This window comes from Serinus canaria, chromosome 1 (genome assembly GCF_022539315.1).
Source record: "Serinus canaria isolate serCan28SL12 chromosome 1, serCan2020, whole genome shotgun sequence".
Classification (NCBI taxonomy): domain Eukaryota; kingdom Metazoa; phylum Chordata; class Aves; order Passeriformes; family Fringillidae; genus Serinus; species Serinus canaria.
Genome location: NC_066313.1, coordinates 3,570,001 through 3,594,033, shown reverse-complemented (window position 1 = coordinate 3,594,033; position 24,033 = coordinate 3,570,001). Strand labels below are relative to the sequence as shown.

Sequence of the window (24,033 nt, the reverse complement as noted above, 5' to 3'; positions counted from 1 at the left end):
CTCCAAGAGGCTTTAAAGACACCTTGAACACTGTCAGGCCTGGTTTCTGCATAATCTCCTGTTGCCTTGGGGCAGAGCAGAGGAGTTAAATGACTTCTCCAAATGTGAGTTTTATAAAAATCTAGTTACCTGGTTAATGGGGCTTCCCTTTTCTTTTCAAACCACAACTCTAACACCTACGCTTTCCCAGTATTCCTGAATTCCCCGAGTCCCCAAACTCATTAAATTTACCATCAATAGCCCAGAGATGTCCTCAGCCAATTTTTTCAGGACTCTTGGAAGAGAACTATTTACACCAGATGGGGAGTACTTTATATTTGTCATATTTTGTGAATAAATCACTTATTTTTGATTTTCCCAATTTCAAACACATTATTTTCTGCCTCTTTCTAAAACTAGTTCAATACCATTCACACAAACATTTTTATTCATAATGCAATAGATAAATTCCCATTATCATGACTGTTGTGAGACTTGGGTATTTACCTAAAACACTTTTTATTTTCAGTTTTCTACACTACATATTTTCAAACATGTGCTAATTTCCACATGTATCCTCTGTTTTCTAGTAATGATGAGAAATGTTTATATTTCTAGTTTCTGCTTTCATGTTACCTCCAGTGTAGGCTGAGCTGTTATCCAACCTGGCTTTTTTTACTGATCAGTGATTTCCTAATCAAGAACTTTTAAAAGGAATTTCGCCTTTCACCTTTCTAATTCTCATATTTGCACACTCACACAAACACTTTTAAAATTCTCTTTTGATGAATGAGAACTGGCCAGGATAATTTTTCATGTACTAAATCCAACATCCCTTTCATGATACATTCATTTTGTCAGTGCTAAGAAATTTGCAATGTTATTAGATGGGGTTATATTGGATAAATGCCTGCCTTTTTCTTGGTACTGTTTTACTCCATTACACAAGGTCTCTAGTGAGAATCTTCAAAACCCAATTCCCCCAAAGCACCATTTTTCTTTCCATACATTACATACAGATGTTTAAAGAATGATTTACCCTTTTCTCTCATTTGATTCAGTTATGTGTTTCAGTCTTACTGTTTCCTACCACTTCCTGGATAGATATAATTTGAAATCTTGTGGGTCTGAGAAAACAGGATTAAAACAAACAATAGCTCTTTTGGGGAAAAAAAAAAAAAAAAAAAGCTAGCACTCACCTTTTACATTCAACCTTTTTTCCTAGAACACATTCTTACCTATTTCTTAGGAAGTTCATTTTTTAAATTAAAACAAAATTTATCATATTACAGAGCCAATTAAATGATCCTTTCCATATGCATGTTCTCCTCAGAGGAGAAGTTGAAGGCTGCTGTAACCCTACTGCTCCATCTCTCTCTGGAATGGAAACCAACATTCTCATACCCAATGTTTCTGTTTTATTACACCCTTTTTTCATACGTTCTTCCATTCTCACATTAAAAATCAACATGAACCCCTTTATTCTCATGTTGTATCATTATTAGCATTGCAAACCATTGCAGACCCCTCAGTTACATCAGTTACACCTGTTTCTCTGAAAGTAGGATTTAAAAGCAGATTTTTAAAAAAATTGGCAAGCTCTAAGTTAACTTCAGGGTTTAAAGTTTCCAACTACAAACATATTTTAACAAGAGCATTTCTCCTCCCTTACCAATGTCATTTCACTGTAAAAGAAGCAACTGCAATACTTTAAACACCTATCAAAATATGTGATAATCAATTACTGTAACTTACAATTTATAAATACCTAAGACAAAGTTATTTTCAATAAACACAAATCCTTTTGCACCCAAAAGAAATAACAGTAAAATTCTGCATTCTTTTTCTTTCCATTATTTCAATCCCTGTCTATAACTCCAGAAAAGATATCAAAATGGGAAGAGAAATTCAAGAATTTATCAGTTAAAAGCATGTAATAACAGCCAATAAAAGATTCAGCCTTTCCCAATACGGTGGATTCCAAGTTTTATTTCACAAATACCAAATGAAGCCTTTGAAATCCACTTGATACATTCAGTGGCACCAATGCATAGAGAAAATCTGTCAGTGCAGAAACACGTGACAATTTCTGCACTGAAACCTTTCTAGGATAACAATTAGAATTCCAAATTGTATATGGCTCCATCTTAACTACTTATTCTGCCACCCAGCAGGTTATTTTGCCCTAGGACAGCTGTAAACATTTCCTATTTTGAGGTCTCACATAGGCACTTGCTTTTCCCATGTGAGTCCTACTCATCAGCACAAGAAAAAATAAAACTACTGAGGTAAAAAGAAAGCATTCTCACATCCAAAATAAATGGGCTTGCCTCAGAAAAAGATGAAGCCCCAAGTTTCCCACAGGTAATTGTGGAATGGAAAATGAGCAGATAACGTCCTACCTCTCCTTTTCCCCAAGAGCAGCGTCAAAGTGATCTCCAAGTGATTTTGTTGATCAGTGCACTGTCAACGGGAAAGCAAGGCAGAAGAAGGTTGGGAAATGCACAGCTAAGCCAGGAGGGATAACTCCTACATTTGTAATGCACCAGAGGGGGCTGAGCTCTGCAATGTCAGCCCTGCAGGACAGGCAGTGAGCACAGAACCAAGGAAGTCCTGGCAGGCAGAGGCAGATTGATCTACTTTAATGTGCTCCTCACAAAGAATGAGATGAGGAAAAAGGAGTTTAGGTACCAGGGAAACAATCTGTTCTTATCATTGACTCAGCTTTAAGGTACTCCTTTACAGCAGAGGTTGCTGTTAAAATGAAGTGAGATAAATTAATGCTGTTCATAGCTCCAGAAAACACCACCAGACCTGTAATATTTTTCTATGTTTTTGGTTTCACATGTGTAATACAAAAAGATCAAGAGCTAACCCTGATAAAAAGAGGCATCACAAAATGATGATAGGAGCCCAGCTGCCCTACTTCATAATTTTCATTCTGCCTTGAAAATACTAATTGATATTCAATTCACCATCATGTTCATGTCAACAGTAGATTACTGGGCAGCATTTCCTAAATGAACACGAATACCTGACAGTTTTGTCAGCCCTGTTTATTAACCTAAGTATATCTTCATTAGGGAAATTAGAAACAACTGAAATTCAGACAAACATATTTATCCTTGCACTGGTAAATGACTTGTTGTGTTGAAGCCAATTCTCTTAGGTTGGGACTAATGCTAAACTTAATATTCTTCACTTTGCTGTTAAACTGCATTCTTGCAAGCATTTTCTTTTATGTCTTTTACTTTAAAAATTTATTGGGTGGTGAAAGAATGAACAAAACGTTAATGTCATAACATCCATAAGTGAAAAACTAAAACTCCAACATACAAAAGCTTTAGGAAAATTATAACAATACCCATACATAACAGTCAGCCAAACTAATTATGAAGTTAATAACTCCATGGCTATTGCTCCTATACTGCATATTTTTTGGGAATTCCTCTTCAAGGGGGTAGAAACTTCCTTCTGGAGTTCATGGGCATAATCAAACCCACCTCAGGCACCCTTTGTTCCTTGCCCTGCTCTGATCCAAAGACACAGCCTCTCTAATAGAAAAGAATTAAATGGCATTGCAAAGGTTTGTTCCCTTTTTCTAATGCATACCTGGAAAGGTTGATACAGAAATACCTTTAATACCTTTCAACCTCATAATCTGTCTCTTTTTAAAAGGACCCAGAAGTGTGAAGTTTTCCACAGCAGTCCCTTGAAAGAAAGAAGTTTTAAAGAGAACATCTGATAACATCACAAATAGGGACTGAGAGGACAGATGGCCACTGCTTACTCAAGTAGTCACTTAATAACCATAATGAAAAATTAGCAGTTTGGTGACTCAGAGAAACAGAACACACAAATCTTAGGAGAGGAACAAAGGCTGAAGCAACTGAAGTTTGTGCTTGACTGGCAGCACAGGCCAGTGAAGAGCTGTTTGAGAATCTCTGGCTCAAGGACTAAGACAAGGGTCCAGTCCAGGATTTTTGGCAGAGCCCTTGAGGGTGGTATGTTCAGAGCTGAAGAGCCGCTTCAGACAGGCTAAGGGCAAGAACTCGGAGTCTGAAACCCTCACATTGGCAAATCAGACATGGAAACAACAGTCAGGGAAGTTCCAGACATGAAACAGGAAGGAGGTTTCTTCTGCACTGCACAGAACCACCCTCTGAAGCCAAAGACTCTTTACCATTCTCTAACCATCTTCTACTATTTCTGTAGCTCAGCCCAACTTTTTAACTCCAGCAACTAAATATGATTTTACCTACATCCAGTTCATATTTTTACATCATAAAAAATGAAATGGGGTCATCCTTATTTTGCAGGCTGAAAAGCTACAATGCAGAAAGCAAAGCAAACATTCTGCCCACAAATGGCAGATCCTGAGTTGCCTGATTTTCTCAGCCAACAGCAAAGTTCAACTTGTCTCTTAGAAGTGGTACAGAGGGTGGGAAAGCACAGCTGCTTTCAATGCTCATCTGTTGCAGAGCTGTACTCTGAACTACAACTCAGAATTCATCCACAAAACATGGGGCCTTCAGAAGTGACAGGACATTTATTATTATCCACTCCAGACCTATGGCATTGCCACACAAACAGGATGGAGTTATTATTTCCTACTAAAACAGTAAGACATGCTCCCTGATTTCCCTACTGACCCAGAGTCTTGGTTTGGGCTGGGACAGAGGTAATTTTCTTCTTAGCAGCTGGTGCAGCGCCGTGTTTTAGATTTAGTATGGGAACAAAGGTAATACAGCAATGTTTGGGTTGTTGCTTGGTAATGCTCTCCCCAAGTCCAGGACTTTTTAGTGTGTCACGCTCTTTCAGTGCACAAGAAGCTGGGAGGGTGCATAGCCAGGACAAGTGATCCAAACTGGCCAAAGGGATATTCCATACCCCAGAACATCATGCTCAGCGTGTTACCTGAAGAGTGAGGGGCTGATCAGTGCTCGGGAACAGGCTGACAATTGGACAGTGAGAGATGAGCAGGTCCATTGTGCATCACTTGCTTTCCTTAGGTTTTATCTCTCTTTTTACTTCCAACTGGTGTTCTTCTTCTTCATCACCATTATTACTATTATTATTATTATCGTTATATTACATTTTACTTTGTTTCTATTATTAACCTGTTCTTAACTCAACCAATAAGGTTTTTACTTTTTTTTTTTTTTGGTGCTCCTCCCCATCCCACCTGAGGGATTGAGTAAGTGGCTGCCTTGTACTTGCAATTTACAAACAATGACACCCAAGAATGCAAGTGACATACAAAGGGCAGAAGAGGACTATTAAGGCTACATTTGGGTTTTTTTTTCTGCTGGGTAGAGGTAATGTTGTTAGTAATGACTTTGGCTGTCAGTAGATAGGGAAAGTCATCAGTAGAGCTACAAGCTGTGGGCATATCAAAGCAGAAGCAGCCACGACTTTCAAGTGTGCAAGATGATCTCAAGCAAATGGATCGGTTTTTCTCCTTTGCTTCCTGAAGTGATATCGCTTGTTTGATAGGTTACCTGCCTGAGAAAGGAAATATTTAATACACTCGACCTTACTACCATAGTTGGAAAGTGACCATGACGTACAGAGGAGGAGTTTAGAAGAAGTTATATGAAAAAAACCTTCCGGGATGGAACAGAAAGGCAACTCAGAAAATGAAGTTGACAATTGGCTATATTACGTTTTCTTTTATTTTAATGCAGAACCTCAAAAATATACCAAAATAAATGCAACTCTTAGAAAGCAGTTTTGTTACTCTCATGACAAATATTTCCAGAGATATCTCCTAGTTTTATGTTCATGATGTTAAAACATTTCTTATCTCCTTTGATTAAATATCTACATGGCCAGTCAGTTTAATGCTTTTGAGCTTTGTAATTCTCTGTTCCACTTTGTCAGTCTGTGCCTTCTTCCACTAGCTCTTCATTTATAATTTATGGTGTGAAGCACCAGGTTTTCACAGCATGAACATTTTACAGGTGCTAGGTCAGGCTGTAAAGTACATATCAATAATCAGTGGCTTTAAAAATTCTTGATCTCTTTACATACAGTGGAACATCAACATGAAGGCTCAACTGTATTAATCAGGTTTGCAATACTTTTAACTTATAAACAAATAAATATACAGCATCTTGTCACTTACTTGACAGGAAATAAGTCTGACTATCTAACCAAAGATCAAATTACTTTAAAATATTGGACAGCATGGAGTACCCACCTCTACTATGCTGAGACTTTCAGCTTTGAATGATATGCTTTTAATACACATTCATCCAGATTTAAATTTCAAAGATAACTGAAGAGTATTAAATAGATCTGAGAATGCCATTATTCATGTAGTAAACTGTTGAGTAACTGGACTCCTATTTCACAGTATATAGTTAGCCTCATTTTCCTTTTGTACATGAAAAAATCTAATTGGATAAAATAAACTATTTTTTCTGATTTCATATCAAGAAGTGAAAGTAAAAGGACTGCTTTTCCATTTTTTAAGGGTTCTTTTCCAGATTTTCTGTAGTGCAAGAGGTAATTTAGACAGGTACAGCATTGCATCAGTAGTCAAGTGCTGGAAAGGCAGCAGCTCTCTGGGACTTAGCTCAAAGCACCGCTTCAAAGGGCTACTTGAGACTTAAGTGCCTGTTACACAACCCAGTGATGCAAGAGCAATGTCACTGAGGATGGCTGGAGCACTGCCCAGGGACTCTGCAGGCAATGCCAAATATAGACTATATAATAATACATGCACACTGCCAGTGAAGAAAACAGGAACTTTTATATTTCAATGACTACCACAAAGGAAATGTTTGAATAAAAAAGTGCTCAATGATGTTATTCTTCAAAACCTTTTTTTTTTCCTCTTTTGCCATTCTGCCTGAAATGTCTGAGCACAGAAAACAAGAGAAGGCCAGAAACAGCACCACGACTGTGGAGATGAGTTACTCTATTAAGGGGAAAAAAACAGGCAATAATTCAATAATTTAAAAAAAAAATATTCTTTTGTCCTATCTGAAGACTACAACATAATGAAAATGCTAGGTTTGTCTGGGAGGGCTATCCAGCATACCACAGAGTTATAGAATTATAACTCTATAGAGTTACAGAATTCTATGGAAATACAGTTCAGGTCAGAGGGGTCCTCCACAGATTATCTAGTCCAGCTGCATTGACAGGGACACCTTCCACTATCCCAGATTGCTACAAACCCCATCCAACCTGTCCATGGACACTTCCATGGATGGGGCAGCCACAGCTCCCCTGGGCAGTCTATGCCAGTCTTTTACCACCCTCACAGTAAGGAATCTCTTCTTTATATCCAATCTAAATCTACCCTCTTTCAATTTAAACCAGAGAGGAAGAGAGATGTTATGCTGAAAAGCCAAAAAATCTTCACAACAGAAGGCAGAACTGGAGTTGAAGGAAAACAGGGATTGGATAATGCTACAGAGTCAGGATGGGTACTGAGAAGTGGCAACATATTTAGAGGTTGTACAGGAAGACAATGAACACCGACTGTTAAAAAGAAACATTATTATTCTTTGCACATCAGGAATGTGGCAGGAGTTGGAGAATGGAAGCAGCTAACAGGTTTTGCATAGATTTGCTTCCATTAAAACAACCTGTCACTACAACTGCAGCAAGAATCCAAAATATATCATCAGCAACTGATTAGTGTAAAGTTCTAAATCACTGTAAGTAACAGATCTGTGTAAAAATCCAGATCACTGTCTTTCAAAATGCAGCAATTTGCCAGACACACTAAAAACTAAGACAACTGAAGCTGTCTTCAATTCACATTTCAGACTGCATGGCAGAAAGCTGTCTGCAAGAAGCAAGGTTTCATTTTCAGTAATGATAGAGCTATTCTGGAGTGAACAACATCCTTGAGAGAGTTAGCATAGATTTAATTGAGACTCTTGGGTCTATGGATAATTTCAATCCAAGTGGTTTTTTACCTCATGTATGGGGTTGATTTTTTTTTTTTTTTGCCTATAAAAATAATTACTGAGGATTATAAGAAGTCAGATGGAGAAAATAAGAGTTAAAAGGAATGTTTTATGGTTAAAATTAGGTATATGATTACATCCCTAGTTAAAAGAGCAACTGTAAAGGGGGATAGCATTTAAAATTGAATATAAATTTATCACACAAAGTTCATAAATCCAGACTGATCCAAAGGCTCCTTTTTTACAACCATCATACCTGAGCAATTGGAAATACTTATTGCTCTCACTTTCCACCTGTTCAAAATCATTCTCAGCCTATGAATAGAATATTTTCTCATGGCAGGTTTCTCTACACTGTCCGTAATGCAATCAATTATTGTTTAGTGCTGTTTCCCACCACCAGTAATGAATGCCTTGATCAGAATCTCAGAGTGCTTTTTTGATTGCCCACAGTCCCTTCATTTTCCATGCTTGCTCTCAATCAGATCAAGTGATTTAAATCTCATACTTAATTTAAAACAGATGAAGAGGGAATTTAAGATGTTTCATTTGTGTAAATACCAAATTTATAACAATGAATATTATCTTTTATATTGCTACACACCTTAATTTATTTCATCTAAGAGCAATAAAACAGAGTAAGCACTGAGCAATCTTAATAGCCAAGTAGAATCAAATTATGGAAGAAAAAGCTGACATCTGAATTATAATGCATTAAGGTAAAACTACAGCTGAATTTGAGGATAATTTCATTCAATGTACTTTCAGCAGTACATCTTTCAGCATTTATTCAGAATTATACAAACCAATAAGTGTTTTGAATCTATAAAAATTATTTATATTTTCTTTTAAGATGTAATGAAGTTACTGCTTGTGTGACAACACCATATTGGTATTGACTATTTAAGCTTATCATGTACTTTTCATAGTATAAATGAATGTCAGGAATAAGTCTGGGTTAGGAAACTAAAACAAGCTATTGAAGAGTTTTTAGCTGCTTTAAAAACAGAGCTAAAGATGTGAGCAAGTTCATAAAAAGACATGGTTTTGAGACAAATAGATTTACGTGGGCAATTTGTGGTGCAATTCCTCAAAAATAAGTAATGAGACTGATATTATTTGTTATTGAAGTAATTTCCTTGTCCAGGATAGGCTTGGTCTAATGGGGTTTTTTCCATGGAAAAGTTGGGAGGCACTGTCAACTCAACTAAAGGCTGAAACACTATGGGGTGGGGGAGGGTAGGGAGGCTATGCAAAGAAAAGGAGTAATTATTTTCTGAGATATTAAGGAAGGAAGGACATTAAATATAAACTATCAGACAATCCAAAGTGAGCCAAGCAGAATTCCTTTCATGAAATGGGAATCTAGAAGAGGCCAGAGAAAATAAGACATCTGCATATTAATTGCTGACAAGCCAACAAAAGACCAATCCAACAACATGGGAATGAAAGAAAAAAATCACAGAAACTGTCTGTCACCGATATGTTTTATGAAAAATCCTTTCCTTAGGATTTCTCCCCTCCTGAAGAAACTGAGAGGCCTCAGGAACAAACTGTAAACAATTCTTACCTGCTGCTGTGGAATGCAACAGGGGGAATCTGTGATTGGCCCCATCAGGCTGTTTGCAATTAAGAGCCAATCACAGTTCACCTGTCCAGCCGGTCTCGGTCTGAGAAGACCTTTGTTTTCAATTCCTTTCTATTCTTAGCTTAGCCTTGTAGTGAGATCCTTTCCTCTATTCTTTTAGTATAGTTTTAATATATTATCTATCATATAATAATAAATCAAGCCTTCTGAAACATGGAGTCAAGATTCTCGTCTCTTCCCTCAGCCTGGGACCCCCATGAACTAGACAACAACTGTCCAATATTCAGAATTACAAAAATACTACTATTGCAACAAGTACCAGAGCAATCCCACCACCAAAGCTGTATGTGGTTCTAGCCACCTCTTTTTTTTTTCAAGAAATAGTGAATTAAACAGGATGAAGAATAAGCACAGGCAACTGTAACTGTCACAGAGATCAGAAATCTCTTGAGTGGTTTTCTCTCAGAGGAAAACCACACACCAAAACCCAAAAGAAGAGATGTGACTTCTCCTACAATAGTGAGCGGGATAAAAAATGAGAATGGAAAGGTGTTCTTGAATTTTGAGACCAAGCCAGCACAAGCATAAATGAATAAGCACCACTCACTAATAAATGCAGCCCAGAAATGTATTTGAATTTCACAGCACTGAAGTTCAGAACAGGAGCAATGAAGGAACATGGCTTAACTAGACTGAAGATGAAAATTAATAATTTTACACAGCATCACTGGAGGCATTTGATTGTGTAGCAAAGCTCTTTCCCAATCCTGTATTACAGAGCCCCTTATTGCAGTGTAAATAATCTTGGCAGGTAAGACTATAATGCAAATAAAATTCTTTCTCTCAAGAACAATTAAAAGAGGGTTTCAATGCCAGTAATGCTTCAGCAACCTATTTTCCTCACCTATACGTAAATGAAGCAAATTGCTGAATGACAGACTGACCCTTCCACTGCTAATTTCATTTCCTGTTGGAAGCCAAGGGTCACCTCTCCCTCCAACCTATTTGCTTTTGGCTCACAGTAAAAAGAACTTAAACAATAACTGAACCCTCTTCACAGAATTTCAATACAGATCTCTCCAAACTACTGCATTTATCTTCAGCGTAAGTGTCCAAAGGGCATAATCCACATTATGGACTAATAGCCTGTAAAAGTGCATTTTATGAACTGCAGCAGTTTTCAGCAATAAAAATAGAATCAATGGACTCAAGTTGATAACATTTCATTCCTACCCAACATTGGAATTAATTTAATTTTTTAATATTTTTTAAATTATGTACATTTTTAAAAGCTGTTGGACCTGTTTGGAGTCTACAAATCTCTATGCTTACAGCTATAGATGACATATGGTTATATAAACTTTATTTTACCACCAGGCTGGACTTAAAATTTTGTAAATTACAATATTCACATAAGAAAGTCAGGAAAATTAGGTTATTTTTTATCTTCTCCTCCTTCTTCCTATTTTCTTCCCCTCCTCTCCCTTATCAGAAATGTACTGTTCCATCTCACCATCTGAATAAAGGATGGCTCACTGCTATTTTAGCTTCAGTCATAAAAATTCATTACTTTAGTGTAATGAAAATCATACTGATGTGCCTCACAACTGCATAAATGTTCTGCTCAAAGAACACTACCTCTGTGAAGCTCACCAAAAATAATTTTCCTTTATTCATAAAGCATGTCATGGCAAGACTATTTCTTCATTTCTTTTCATAATTTTCTCTGAATTTAAACCAGATCAAAGAACTTCTAATGTATATCCCATGCAATAAAGGCCCCAAAACCCAAATATTCCAAGTAATTTTTTTTGTCCATGTTGAATAACTGTGAAGTCAACCTGAGCTACTACCTGGCAGCTCAAATAATCAGGTAGTTTGGATGATGCATTCACTGAATTCAGTGCAATCACATCCCATCTGGAGACAGAAACACCAGATACCAGAAAAAGAATCACTTGGGCTAGAGAGAGACTCAAGAACACAAAATTACAGTTAAAGGCAAAATAAATTATTGCAAAAGACTGAGCAGGTCTTCAATTCCTCTTTACACAGACTGAACATCAACTCATTAACTTTCTCCTTTCCTACAGACACTCTAGAAAAGAAGACCCTTAACTAAGCAATGCTTAACTGAAGGGTATTATTTTATAGAAACCAAAGACTGCATCTTTGAATTACAGTGTACCCTTGATTTTATTTACACAGCTTAGTGCAGTTCCAGATGATTCACTTCAGCCATGATTGTTTGCAAATGGACATACAGTAAATATTTTTGTGCAGGGAAACTGGCTGTTAGGGGATTTTTTCATTAATTCATTTATTCCTACTTCTGGAATTTCAGGTGAATTACTGGAACCAACTTAAAGGGTGAATACCTTACAAAAATGAAGTCATTTGATTCCACCAACACTGACACATTTAGTTACTAACCACACTGAGGGTAAGGAAAGCTGTAGGGGACACTAATGCAAATTATCTGATAACAGAGCACATTGAAAACTCCTGTTTTGAAGTGAAGAAGATACTTGGGCCAAGTATCTTCAGGGTTTTAAGAACACATTTTAATCAAAGGACCACATTTCAAATTTACACAAATAACATGGAAATAATACTCACAGTTCGGGAGAGGAAACAAAGACCAGGCCAAGATTTCTGTCAATGCAACCACACCATGATTTAGTGATTTTATCAAAACTTGGAAGCTGTAGGGGTGGGCTCATCTAAACACTTAAGCAATTCAGAATTTCATAGAAAAAAAATGAAACAATTGCTATTTCACATAAAACAAAGTAGATTATAAACCATCCAGCCCTCCAGGCTGAAGCCTGAACAGTCAGATGAGCTATATGGTAATTTATCCATTAACCTTTACAATGTGTGTCCCATGATGCACCTGAACCACAAATGAAGGGACAAATGCAAATCAAAATGAACACTGTCTGTTGTCACTACCTTTAACATAATCTATGTTCAGTTCTAAATGTCAACATCTAATCAAGCCTAATCTATTATTTATCATCTTTTTTGTTTTCAAAATATTCATCTATGACACAAATTTCCATCAGCTTTAATTTCTTCAGGCACATCTCTCAAGTATAAAATGCATCTGTCAGATAAGAGCTATTCAAAAATAATTTCCTAATTTGCTTTAAAGCAATGGAAACCTACTAATGGTAAGGCCTCAGGGCATTACTTACTATCCAAACTACTTGTTATAAAATTTGTAAAGGCAAATTATTAGTGGTAAAGTAAATAGGATGAGCATTACTGGAACTTTTAATGTGCTTAGTGATACTAAAGGGAAACCATGAGAAAGTAACAGAGCAGCAAACTCCCTACAAGTGTGACCTCCGTTTGCCTCGTCTATGGTTTTGTCTCTTGTTAATTAACTTCCAACAGAGTTTTTTGCCTTCTAAACATGGAGTTTGAACATGGAGCATGCAAGTTTCAAAATTCCTTTGCTGCTGAATGTAAACTACATGTAAGGTGAAAGTATTCATTGTTATCTTATGCTGGTACCCTGGAAGATGGCAGTTCTCTTCCCTTAAGTAATTCAGGTGATGTCGTAGAGGATTGCACTGTCAGTCTAAATAAAGCACCCTATGTGAATGATATGTGAAAAGGCAGAGAAAAAAAAATGAACCTTTCAAAATACAGAATTTCTAGTAGGAAAGTTTGTATTACTCACATTTTTACACTAATGGGATTATCAACTACCACACCCAAAAGTCAAGAAAAGCCAGAGCTGAAATAGTCCCTGTGGCTCAGAGTTTCCATCAAAGAGAGCTGGTTCCCATGATACAGGGAGTTAAACAGCTCCTTCCCAGGGCCAGCTGGCCGAGGTTCCTGCTGGGAAGTTCAGACCTTGCCCTCAGGAAGGCTTTAAGAGACCAAGTACACAAAATGGCAAGAAGGTTTCAGGTCTTTAGTACTACTTTTAGTAGTTTTGTCTTTGAGGGACAAACCTACTTCATTTGCAGTCAGCATTTTGAGAAACTGAATTTTGGTATATCACGGATTTTTAAAACAGGAAGACAGTGTTCCTAGCAGAGAACAACTTAGTTACAGACACAAAAAAAAAAAAACAAGTTTCACTGAGGACCACACCAAAAGCCAGGGTGCTGTGTCTACCTCTGCTACCTACATCTGAGCACATCAAAAACTAATTCTTTGGGATTTGCACTGGGTGTCACAAACTGGTCACCTGAAGTAAAAGCTTTGGCCTTTAACTCTTCTCAGATCAGTGCTATACAGACAGAAAGGATTACTCAAAAGAACAGTAGTTTTGAAGAGATCCTACACTGAAAAAAAGAGCTCTGCATGCAGCCTAAAGTTTGCACAAAGCCTTGGATTAAACAACAGTGGCAAAAAATGCTGGATTCCTTCCAACCACCAGCATTAATCTTTCTACACTAGATGAGATGCCCTCTAGATAAACAGTAGAAAAACTGGACTATATAATACCATTATATTCATCTGCATCAAGAGCAACCACTGAAATGACTTGGAATACCACCTGGTTGCCTTTTGTAATCCCAGATTTCTTCAGATGCAGCTTCTATATCTGAAGAAATAGATATAGACAGGTCCACTGGAGACAGTGGACCTGTCTCCAGTGGACCATTTTTCCTCTTTGTAGTGCACCCAATCACTCCTTCTTTGAGAACAACACCATCTCACAAAGGCAAATTCTTACCCTTACCTTGAGATGTGTATCAATATTTCTCAAGAGAATTTGCTTAACTCTCTGAAATTCTGTGTCTGGAAATCTGTAACCTAATAACTTTTTTACCACAGACCAAAATCACAGGGTTAAGCATTCCTACAGCTGTCTCAACAGCAACAGAGTTTGTGTTCCCATTGAATCTGATGGAGGCTGAAAGAGAGTTTGGCTGAGAAGCTCTTGTGTGCCACAGCTCTCATCACATTTCTCCATTCCTAAATGCTAACAGTATCCATGATTACCTAAATTAAATGGTCCTCTAAAAAATAAAGTCCAATAAACTAAATTATAAATCTAAAATAACCCTCTAAATGGGTGCTTCTCCTGTATCATTGTGGCATGGAAGTGTTTAGCAAATTCTGCAATACAAACTAAAGCAATATACCAGAGATGAAGGTTTTGCATTTCCCTTGCTTTCCTTTTCAAAGGTCTTCAGCAGCCACACACAGAGAGTAAAACACTGTGCGATTTTGTATGGTCCCACTTTGTTTAGCAGAAAGCGCTGAATTCAAACCAGAATTTGAAATATGAATCCTTCATCCAAATGTTTTCCATGCAATCAATTTTCAGCCAGAAATACTAGAAGCACTAGAGAAGAAAAGTCCCCTTTGATTTTTTTTCTATGTCCTAAATATATTTGAACAATTCTAAATTTTAGCAAAATTTTTTTCCTATAAAATTTTATTTTAAACCAGCAAGTGAAACCCACTGAGAAAATTAGCCTGGGGACATTCAGGAAGAATGTCACTTTTACCCAAATTAAAATGCTAGTGCATTATCTTACGGAATGCTTTCTAATTTGTTCTTTTATTCCTTTATTTTAAGCAAGAAGCAACCAGCAGTCAGAGAATACAAATTACAGCAGCAAGTGCACTCTTAACCAAGGGTCCCCAGCCAAAACAAATCACTCATTACATGCATCAATGATACTGTTTGCTGTATGTGACTTTTCCCCTTTTGTTCTAGGTGCGGAAGCCATTAAGTGGGTTGAGGCAGTGGAGCTCCCAGCAAATTCACCTTTTAACTGTGTCCTCATTGTGTGTGTGCACCTCCACAGGGGGCTGTTACACATGGTGCCTGCTGCCCACCTTTCCTTCTGCACTGAAGTGTCACAGCACTGTTTCAATCTAAATCCTGTGCAATGTTAAAAACACGTTGGCATCACGGAAAGCTGTTCTATCAGTTCAGTTAACATACCCACAGATTAAAATGTTCCCTCTAGATTGCTGCATTTATGTCACTGCTTCTCACCTAAGTATTGCTTGTGCTGTCCCACCTCCCCTCATTAACGGGATGCTGCTCCTCTTGGAGAATCTGTCAGCAAATACCAGACACCTTCAAAGAGTGTCTGGGACTTAGTCAACTGACAGCAAACAAAACCATCTCTCAGGAGGGAAAAAAAAAAATCTGCCAGCTTCCCAGAAATCTACCTAAACACAAACCAGTAATTTCTATTGAGAGACGAGACACAGTACATTTTAAATCCTCTGACTGTTCTACAGAAAGGAAATTTTATTTTCAATCTAATCTCATGAAATAAGTGCTTTTGAATTTTAAACACCTGACCCTACTTGACTGTCAAAAGAAATGTAAATAGTATTACAGCATTTTTAAAATCTAGTCTTAAAGACCAAAATACCCCTAACTGTTTTTAAAAACACAGAGTAACTGCTGATGCTTTATATACGTAGAAAGTGAACAGATCCATTAAAGAAAGTAATAGTAACTGCTGGCTTGAAGGTGGAGGAGTACTATGACCTATTGTAAAACAACTGTTTAAAGAGCAGAAAACTGTTTGTACAGTATCATAAACCATACTGGGAGAAATACCCATGCATTTTTTGGGCAGAGAATTTTTATTATCTACAAAATTATCTACAGCATAATTAAAATACCTTCCTTTCTTAAAACTAACAAATCTCTAATTAATAATTATCAAGGTATTCAGCACTTTTTTTTAACAGGATGACAGAATTTAGTCCAAACACAAGTATCAATAAGTGAGAGAAATGCTGACTTCAAGAAGTATTATGCTGTATGGGTGAGACAAATCAGCAGAACTACTAACTATAAAAATCTTTAGGAGGCTTTGTTGAGATAATTTTGTGTTTTGTTTTGGTTTGGCTTTTTGGGTTTTTTAATATGATGGATTAGCCAGCTTCTAATATAGAACATGCAGCTTATTTAAAGACAAGGCTGGTCTCTAAGCTTTGCTCTGTACATTAAAATTAGTACTGAGGTCACAAATGGCTGCTGGATTAACTGAAGTGACTTCTCCTTAATGATTATTTGGAACAGACTGGGTCTTAGATGTGGTAATGATCAATAGCTGACCTACACAAAAGGTGTTGCAATATTGATAATGAAAGCATCCTTGGAACTAAAATAAGAAAAGATGGAATAAGTCCTAGGAAGACTGAGGGGATTATGAGAAACAAACAAGCTAAAGATAATTTCACTGATTAATTTTAATAATTTTTAATAGTCCAGAAAGAAATCCTGGGGAAAAAAAAAATGTGTTTTTATCATGTGAGAGACATCTTTTCAGCAGTAATTCTCAGTTCTAACACCTTATCATAAAGACTGACATATCATTTACAAGTTAAAAACCAGATTCTGAAGGCAAATTGTTCACAATATACAGTTTTTTTGTTGACCTCTCCTGCATTATAACATGGCTTCTGGGGATCAGGATAGATTATGGATAAATAATTCATCCATTTTATCATTCTCTCTGTCACAGAGTTCAGCATGTTAAGGGGCATATCAAACACAAGGCCAGCCTCATCTTTGTATCAACGTCATGTTGGGGAAAGCTAAGGATCCTAATGAAACATTCCAGCTAACACACACAGCTGGAATAGGAATAGATCCTAACCCAGCTGTGCCATTTTGGGATCTAAGAACAATCAAATCCTTCCCATATTGTACACATGCATAATTTTCTCAATATCCCCAATCAGTTAAGTGAGGTTTTTAAACATTAGACTTCTCATGAAAAAAAAAAAAAAGTCAACAAAATGGATACTGACATTTTTGGATACTGACATACATTCTGTGTAACATACTGAAAAACAACTTGCTGAACTTTTTGACTTTTCTAAAATTCTCAAGTGAAAATTTTAACATCAGATATCCTAAAGAAACCCTCAAGCAGAGTTAAGATCTAAAAGTATCTATCTGGAAAGAGAGAGGAGATTTTAAGAAGAAAAACTCAATTTCCTGTATGCTTTTTCCTTCCCTCTTTTTCCTCAGTAAACTTTTTGACCTCTCAGAGGAAATGATGTCTGACCAGAGAGTTAAATTGGTAAACTTCAGGAAACACTTCAGCTTCTCTGTGGTGTTTTCACTCTCGCAAATTACATTAAAACTACTGTACTGATTTGGTTGTAAACTGTATCTGCTTAAGCTATGCATTTCTTAATATTTAGTATTTCCATACCAATCATTCTCATTTGTCTAAAAAAAAAAAAAAATCACAAAATATCCAGATAGCCCTTAGTACTGTCAAATACAACACCAGGAATGTATCCTGAACCATTAATTGCAAATCTGTTCATTTCATGGCATACAAATGGAGGCTCTTGGATAATGAGTAATTTCATGCATATCTACAACTGCAGAGGTTCCCAGGCCTTCATTAGCACACAAGTCCATATGGATGTGAGATTTTACACATGGCTAAAAATATTGTTAAAAGTTTCTTAAGAACTTGAAACTAAAATATGATTTTGCTCATGATTTTATCTACATGCTGAAAAGGGAATGACACACATTTACTGCTACGTTTATTTAACTTTCTCATTTTGTTTATTTAACTTTCTCATGTTTCTGTAATGATGTAAATGGTTATTAAAACATGAGCTGGACAACTGAACATCAGAATTCCCCAGAACTAGCACAACACAGGCAGCAGCACGGCCTTTCCACAGTACTTTAAGTCCTCAAAGTAAGAGATATCTCCTAGCAGTAAAACATCAGCTTCATTCAGACAGAATTTCAATCTCTCCACACTTAGTCCTTGGTCTCCTTATTGCTACAGAAAAAAAAATCTGAATTCTGTATTCAGAAAGACTGCCTAGATTGCACTTCTGTAAAAATAAATATGTGAATGAAAACGAGCCAACTTCTTTGAACTGATGAATACCTCAAGGTCATTAGTAATCTACCTGATATTTTACTACCAGAATCAAAAAGCTTTATAACCTACTTTGAGCCACCCAATTTACATCAAGTGTAATCATAGTGAAAATAAAGGCTGTATGAACTTCAGAACTGACATTTGACAATATTTCTTTCCTCAACTCCTTTTTTGTAAGAGGAGAAAAATGAATGCAGGTGCCTTTTAGAGGTATGAATAAAAAGACCACGCTTGCATAACCTGACAAGAAGTAATGATACCTGGAAACTGAAAAAGCAACAGCTTTTTTACATCTCACTAATAGATATGACTCATTATAAACTCTACAAGTTCTATAGCTGGCTTCAGGAATTAATTGTCTGGTGATACATAATGGCAGATACAACCTGAAAGGAGCCAGGGTACAGAAACTCTTTCTGGTTGATATATACAAGGAAACAAATACACGTGTAGAAAAATTTATGTGTGCACATCTAGCACAGGAAACTGTTGAGCCATTACCTGGTGTGACCTTTATCTTGAAAGCTCCCACAAGTTTTGCACAAGGAGCTGCACAGGTCAGGTGCCATTACCTGTAATTTTAGGAATGACAGCAATTGCCCAATTCATAGTGTTCTGAAAAGCAAAGAACAAAGCTACACCACAGCACGCTGAAACCTTGCACAGCAGCCTGTTCATACTGGATGTGAGGTACAACCACTGGAAATTTGTATGAACATGCAAGTACTCAACCTCCACCATTAACTGAGCCCTCTGTTCCAAGCAGTTCTGCCACACACTGCAGTGGTTACTCCCCCTGTGCAATTCCAAACCCTACAGGGTTTTTCTGAGCCGTAAAAATTAGCTCTTGGCATGGTCATAATATGTTTTTGAACTGACCATTCCATGAAGATGAATGAGTAAGCTTACTTCCCTGCCAATACTATTGTTTGTGCCTGCCTTGCTACAAATTCTTTAAGACACCACACATTGATTTACTGGGTGAAGAATGACAACCTAAAAGCCTTACAGCTATATAAAAAATATATATTTATTTCTTTCTGTTTGACAAGACCAAAAAAGATTAATCCCAACATGGTTGTAATAACAATTTATAAGACCAGAGTATATTATTTTTCTGAAAATCCTTCTTTAATAATAGGAAACAAACCATTAAGTATGAAGTGGAAGGGCTGTCTGCTTACCAAGTCAGATTAATAAACCTATTCTCCTTCCATCCTTTTCACCCAAACCATCAAGAGATGAAACAAGACATTCCTTTGCAATTTACTATAAATGCTGGTAAGTTTCTACACCCAAAAGGAAGGCAAAATATACCAGAGAGCAAAGTTAATATATCATTATAATAATTATTAGTGGAAACCCAACAACAATTATTGAAGATGCTTTCAAGATGAGCATGCTGAAAATATCACTTTAGGAAAATTTAAAGAAGTTATGTTTCCTCCCAAGATCTTAAAAATTCTTTGCAACTGGGATTCCAAGTATTAGTAACTGGCATTTTAACCTTCCACATTTAAGTGTTTACACAATAGGCAACATTTTTATTGTAGCAATTTCCTTTCCTTCAATTCCAAAATTTAGATAAAGTTATCATTAAAAGCAGACCTATTTTGCTAGCATTTTATTAACAAGGTGGAGGGGTGTGTGTGAAAGCACCTGTATTAATTCAGTCCATTTTCAGTTCACTTGGGATTTGTTGAGTTATCACTATTTTATTTCTATGGCGATATGGCAGTACCAAGGGTAGGAGGCTACTTGTTTTACTGAATTTTGGAAGCAACATGAAGAAAAAGAAGTTCCTCAGAAGTTAGGAAATTCACCAGTACTATCTGCAGCCAACACCAGAACACCTGAACTTGTTAGGAAAAGTTACATCAACATCAAGAAACCACTTCATCCCTGACAGACTTTTAGAAACTGTCTTCCCCATCCTTAAAAAACACCATTAAAACACTTTTAAAACATTATTTAAACACTACTAATCTAATCCCAGAATATCAAATACTGGTTTGGAAACCAAAACTGAGTTGCATTAATTGATAAAACTCTTTGCCATTGATCCTGTTATGCTGCCCTAGCTATCCTACAACCGCAAGAATATATATATATTTTATTGTATTCATGTGTGGTGTTAGGCCTTGTGATAATGCAGCAGACATTAGCATGCACTAATGCTTGTGACATCAAAGGAAAACTGGGTTGTGCCACTGTGAGAGTCTGATGTCTTCCAAGACAGAAGAAAAGGCAAAAATCAGTCTTGGTATGATTGCAGGATCTACAATTCCAAACTGGATTTATTCATAAAATTTAGCATGGGAGAGGTAAAGGAATCATACTAATTTGGAATGTCCTTGCCATAACTCATCCTGATGGCACAGGGGCTTTGTGGCCATACTATAGTTCTTCCCTGTTTTCTAGAGATCTTATTCTCTGATTTTACTGTTACTGAGGTCAATACAAAGAGCACTGAAAACAGACTGCAGAACAAAACTATGAAAATACATGAACTATATACTTGATAGTACTTCACGACTAAACCCAGTTTGTTTTCTTTCACCATTACTTTCCAACACTGTCAATTTCAACGTTCCTTCCAACATAGCAGGTAAAGCAATTTCTGTCAGCAGCAACATTTAGCGCTACCCTTCAGTTCCTATAGTTTCAGTCACGTCACACTAAAACCTCAAAAAAGACAAATTATGCAAAAATAATGTTAAAGGTACAGAAGCTTCTCATACTGTGGGAATAGATGCATCCTCTGCAACTTAAGTAGACAGATGTACATAAAACAAGCAGTTCAGGAAATTCTCTGCTCTATCCAGATGCTTGATAACATGTAACATGATGTTTCATAATCAGGTCTGGGCTCTTTTTTTCAGTTCTTCCTAACAAAATACTGTATCCTCTGGGCGTGCTATGCATTTTTATTCCTATGAACAGCATGATTTCCTTCTTAATCCAGAGGTAATTTTCTAAAACGCACACCTTACAACTCGAAGCATTAAAATACCGTCTTCGGTGCGACCTGATGAGCACCTGTTACCAAGATTTTAAATGGGTGTTTTTCAGACAATCAGCCCAGGGTACGCAGAAATTAGGTGTTAAGGGCAGTCAGGCACCTTTTGAACAGTTCGCTCACCAGCATCAATTCCCCCAATGAATTCGGGAGAGAGCGATGAGCTCCCTCAAACCCATTCTACAGGATCTGCGCTCGGCAGGACCGAAGCAAACCTTAAACCCACACTTCAAATAAAATGATGCTAGCGCTCCACCTCGCCGGGAGGCAACTTTCGCTTCTCTGCTCTCACTCCCACACCCCGGCGGCCGAGGGTTCCCGGGGCGACAGCGGAAAGCTCCCGACAGCCGCGGAGTTATCCCCAGCGGGGGATAGCAGCGGAGCCCCGCTGCTCCTCCGGCCGCAAACCCCCAACTTTTGGGGGCGGAGGAAGGGGTGACCGCCGGGAGGCGCCCGGTCCTGCATTCCCGTGGTCCCGCATCCCCGTCCGCGGCCGGGAGAGGCCGAGCTGGCGGCCGCAGGTGCGGACCCCTCCCTCCCTCCATCCATTCCCTCACAGCCCTCGCCCGCCGGAAAGTTGCGGGCAGCCCGCCCCGCAGGGCACCCGCGGCCGCCCTCACTCACCGTGGTTGCTGGCGACGTGCCCGGCGGCGGCGGGGCGCGCTGTCAGCAGGGGGATGAGGAGGCCGACTCTCCAGAGCAGTGCCCTCGCCTCACCACACCCCATGGCTGGTGCCCGCCGAGCGCCCCGCGACCTCGGCCCGCCGAGGCTGCCCGCGCTCCCTCAGGCCGGCGGGGTCCGCCGCCGCCCCGCCGGGCTGCGCTGCCTGCACTGCCGCCCGGGGCTGCGCGGGCCGGGCCGGGCGCATCCACCGGCGGGCTCCCGGGGCAGGCGGCAGCACGGAGGGCGAGGGCGGGCGGGGGCGCCGGACCCCCGCGGCCGCCCTGCCGCGAGGGGCTGCGGCGCTGGGGACGGGGAGAGCTCCGGCAACTTCCAAGCGGTGGCGGCGGCGGGGAGGGGTCGCGCCCCGCTCCCTCCGCCGGCTCGGGCCGGTGGCACCTTCAGCCCCGCAGGAGCGCCCCTGGCAGTCTCAGCAGCCTCCTGCGCGGCAGCAGCCTCCTCCCCCGGCCACGCCGCACGGTGCCCCGCATGCCCGGCCGGAGGCAGCTCCGAGTGGTTTCAGGTTCCCCAGGTGGAGCGCGACGAGGGCGAGAAGGGTCGCGCTTCCTAATGCATCAAGGAAACTTGCAGGGCGGCATCCCCGACCCTCCGCCGCCGTGCCCGGCTCTGCCGCTCGCCCCTCTCAGTCAGTCTCTGTCTCTCCCCCTCTGCCGCGGAGCAATCAGAAACCAGGCGGCTCTGGTGTGATGTTCGCTGCTCCCTCCTGATTTGCGTGCCGCGCTGCCGGCTGCAGTTTTTTGGTGCCGCCGCTCCCCTGCCGCCCGCGGAGCGCTCGCTCGCCCCCTCCTCCGGCGCGGCCGCGGGGCCGCCCCGCTGCGCGCAGCCCGGCGGGTGCCGGGTCCGCCGGGAGCCAGCGCGGCCCCGCGCCGGGGGCGCTCCGGCACTCGCGCCCCAGCCAGCGGGCGGCCCGGCGCGCCTGGGGGCAGCGGGGGAGGGAGGGAGGGAGAGAGGGAGGGATGGAAGGAGAGCGTCGGAGCGGCAGCCCCTCCTCAGCCGCCCGCCCGAGGGGAACGCGGGGCGCGGTGCGGTGCGTGAGGCGGGCGCGGGAAGCGCCCCCTCGCCTCGGCGCTGCCGGCAGCTCTGGGCCGAGTGCGGCGGGCTCGGCGCTAGAGGGGGTTCGCGGACAAGGCACGGGCAGAGCGCAGCCCCGCTCGGGAAGGGCCGTGGCCGCGGCCGCCGCTCGAAGGGGTGCGGACCCCACCCGCGGGTGGCGGCGGCTCCAGGGAGAAGGGGACCCGCCCGGAGCGGGACTGCACTGCCGCTGCTTCGGAAAGTTACGGCCAGGGGATGCAAGGGACAATCGAGCGTGAGCCGGGCGCGTCCGGGCATCCCAGGAACCCTGGAACATTTACTCTTGGTTTTTTTTCTTTTTTTTTTCCTTGAATTAATTTCTCCGCCGGGTACCAGGAGCTTGTGCAGAGCTGGGGAAGCCGCCTTGGGTGTGTGTGTGCTCACCTGATCAGATCAGATCTGACCTGCTGGCTGCTCACATCCCCCCCCCGCCCAGGTGCGCTGGCACCTGCGATGGGCACTTCCCTGTGGAAGGGCCGCACTCCCTCCACACTCCACATCCCGGCCTATGTAGTTTTTATTATTATTATTAATAATATTATTACAGATACTGATATCCGTATTTCTGAATATGAGTCAAACCAGGTGTCTAAATCAATAAGCAAGAGGGGGAAAAAAAGAAAAGCTAATTCCCAATGCTTCCCAGTGTTCAAAAATCCCATTGAAGTGAGTGGGTAATGCAGCTACATGATTCTGCACCAGAGAATACCAAAGTTCCTGCTGAGGTGCCTAAATGGATGCTCAGTGAAGCTTTGTGTGAGAACACTTAGCTTTGTAATGCTAGAATAAAGAATGTTTTACAAGTTATTAATTTAAGGATTATTTTCCGAGGAGTTGTTCAATGAGCAAAGCCAACACAGAAATATATATTTGTGGGTATTTGGAAGGATTTTTAAGGA

General features: G+C 40.0%; 1 protein-coding gene across 1 annotated transcript in view; it reads right to left on the bottom strand.

Annotated features, from left to right (window-relative positions):
- EPHA6 (EPH receptor A6) overlaps positions 1-22,108 on the bottom strand; it is a 359,369-nt gene extending 337,261 nt beyond the window's left edge. The window contains exon 1 of the mRNA XM_050972812.1: positions 22,006-22,108. Within this exon, the coding sequence (XP_050828769.1) occupies positions 22,006-22,108 (103 nt within the window). The remainder of the gene's footprint in view (positions 1-22,005) is intronic.
- Positions 22,109-24,033: the final 1,925 nt, after the last annotated feature.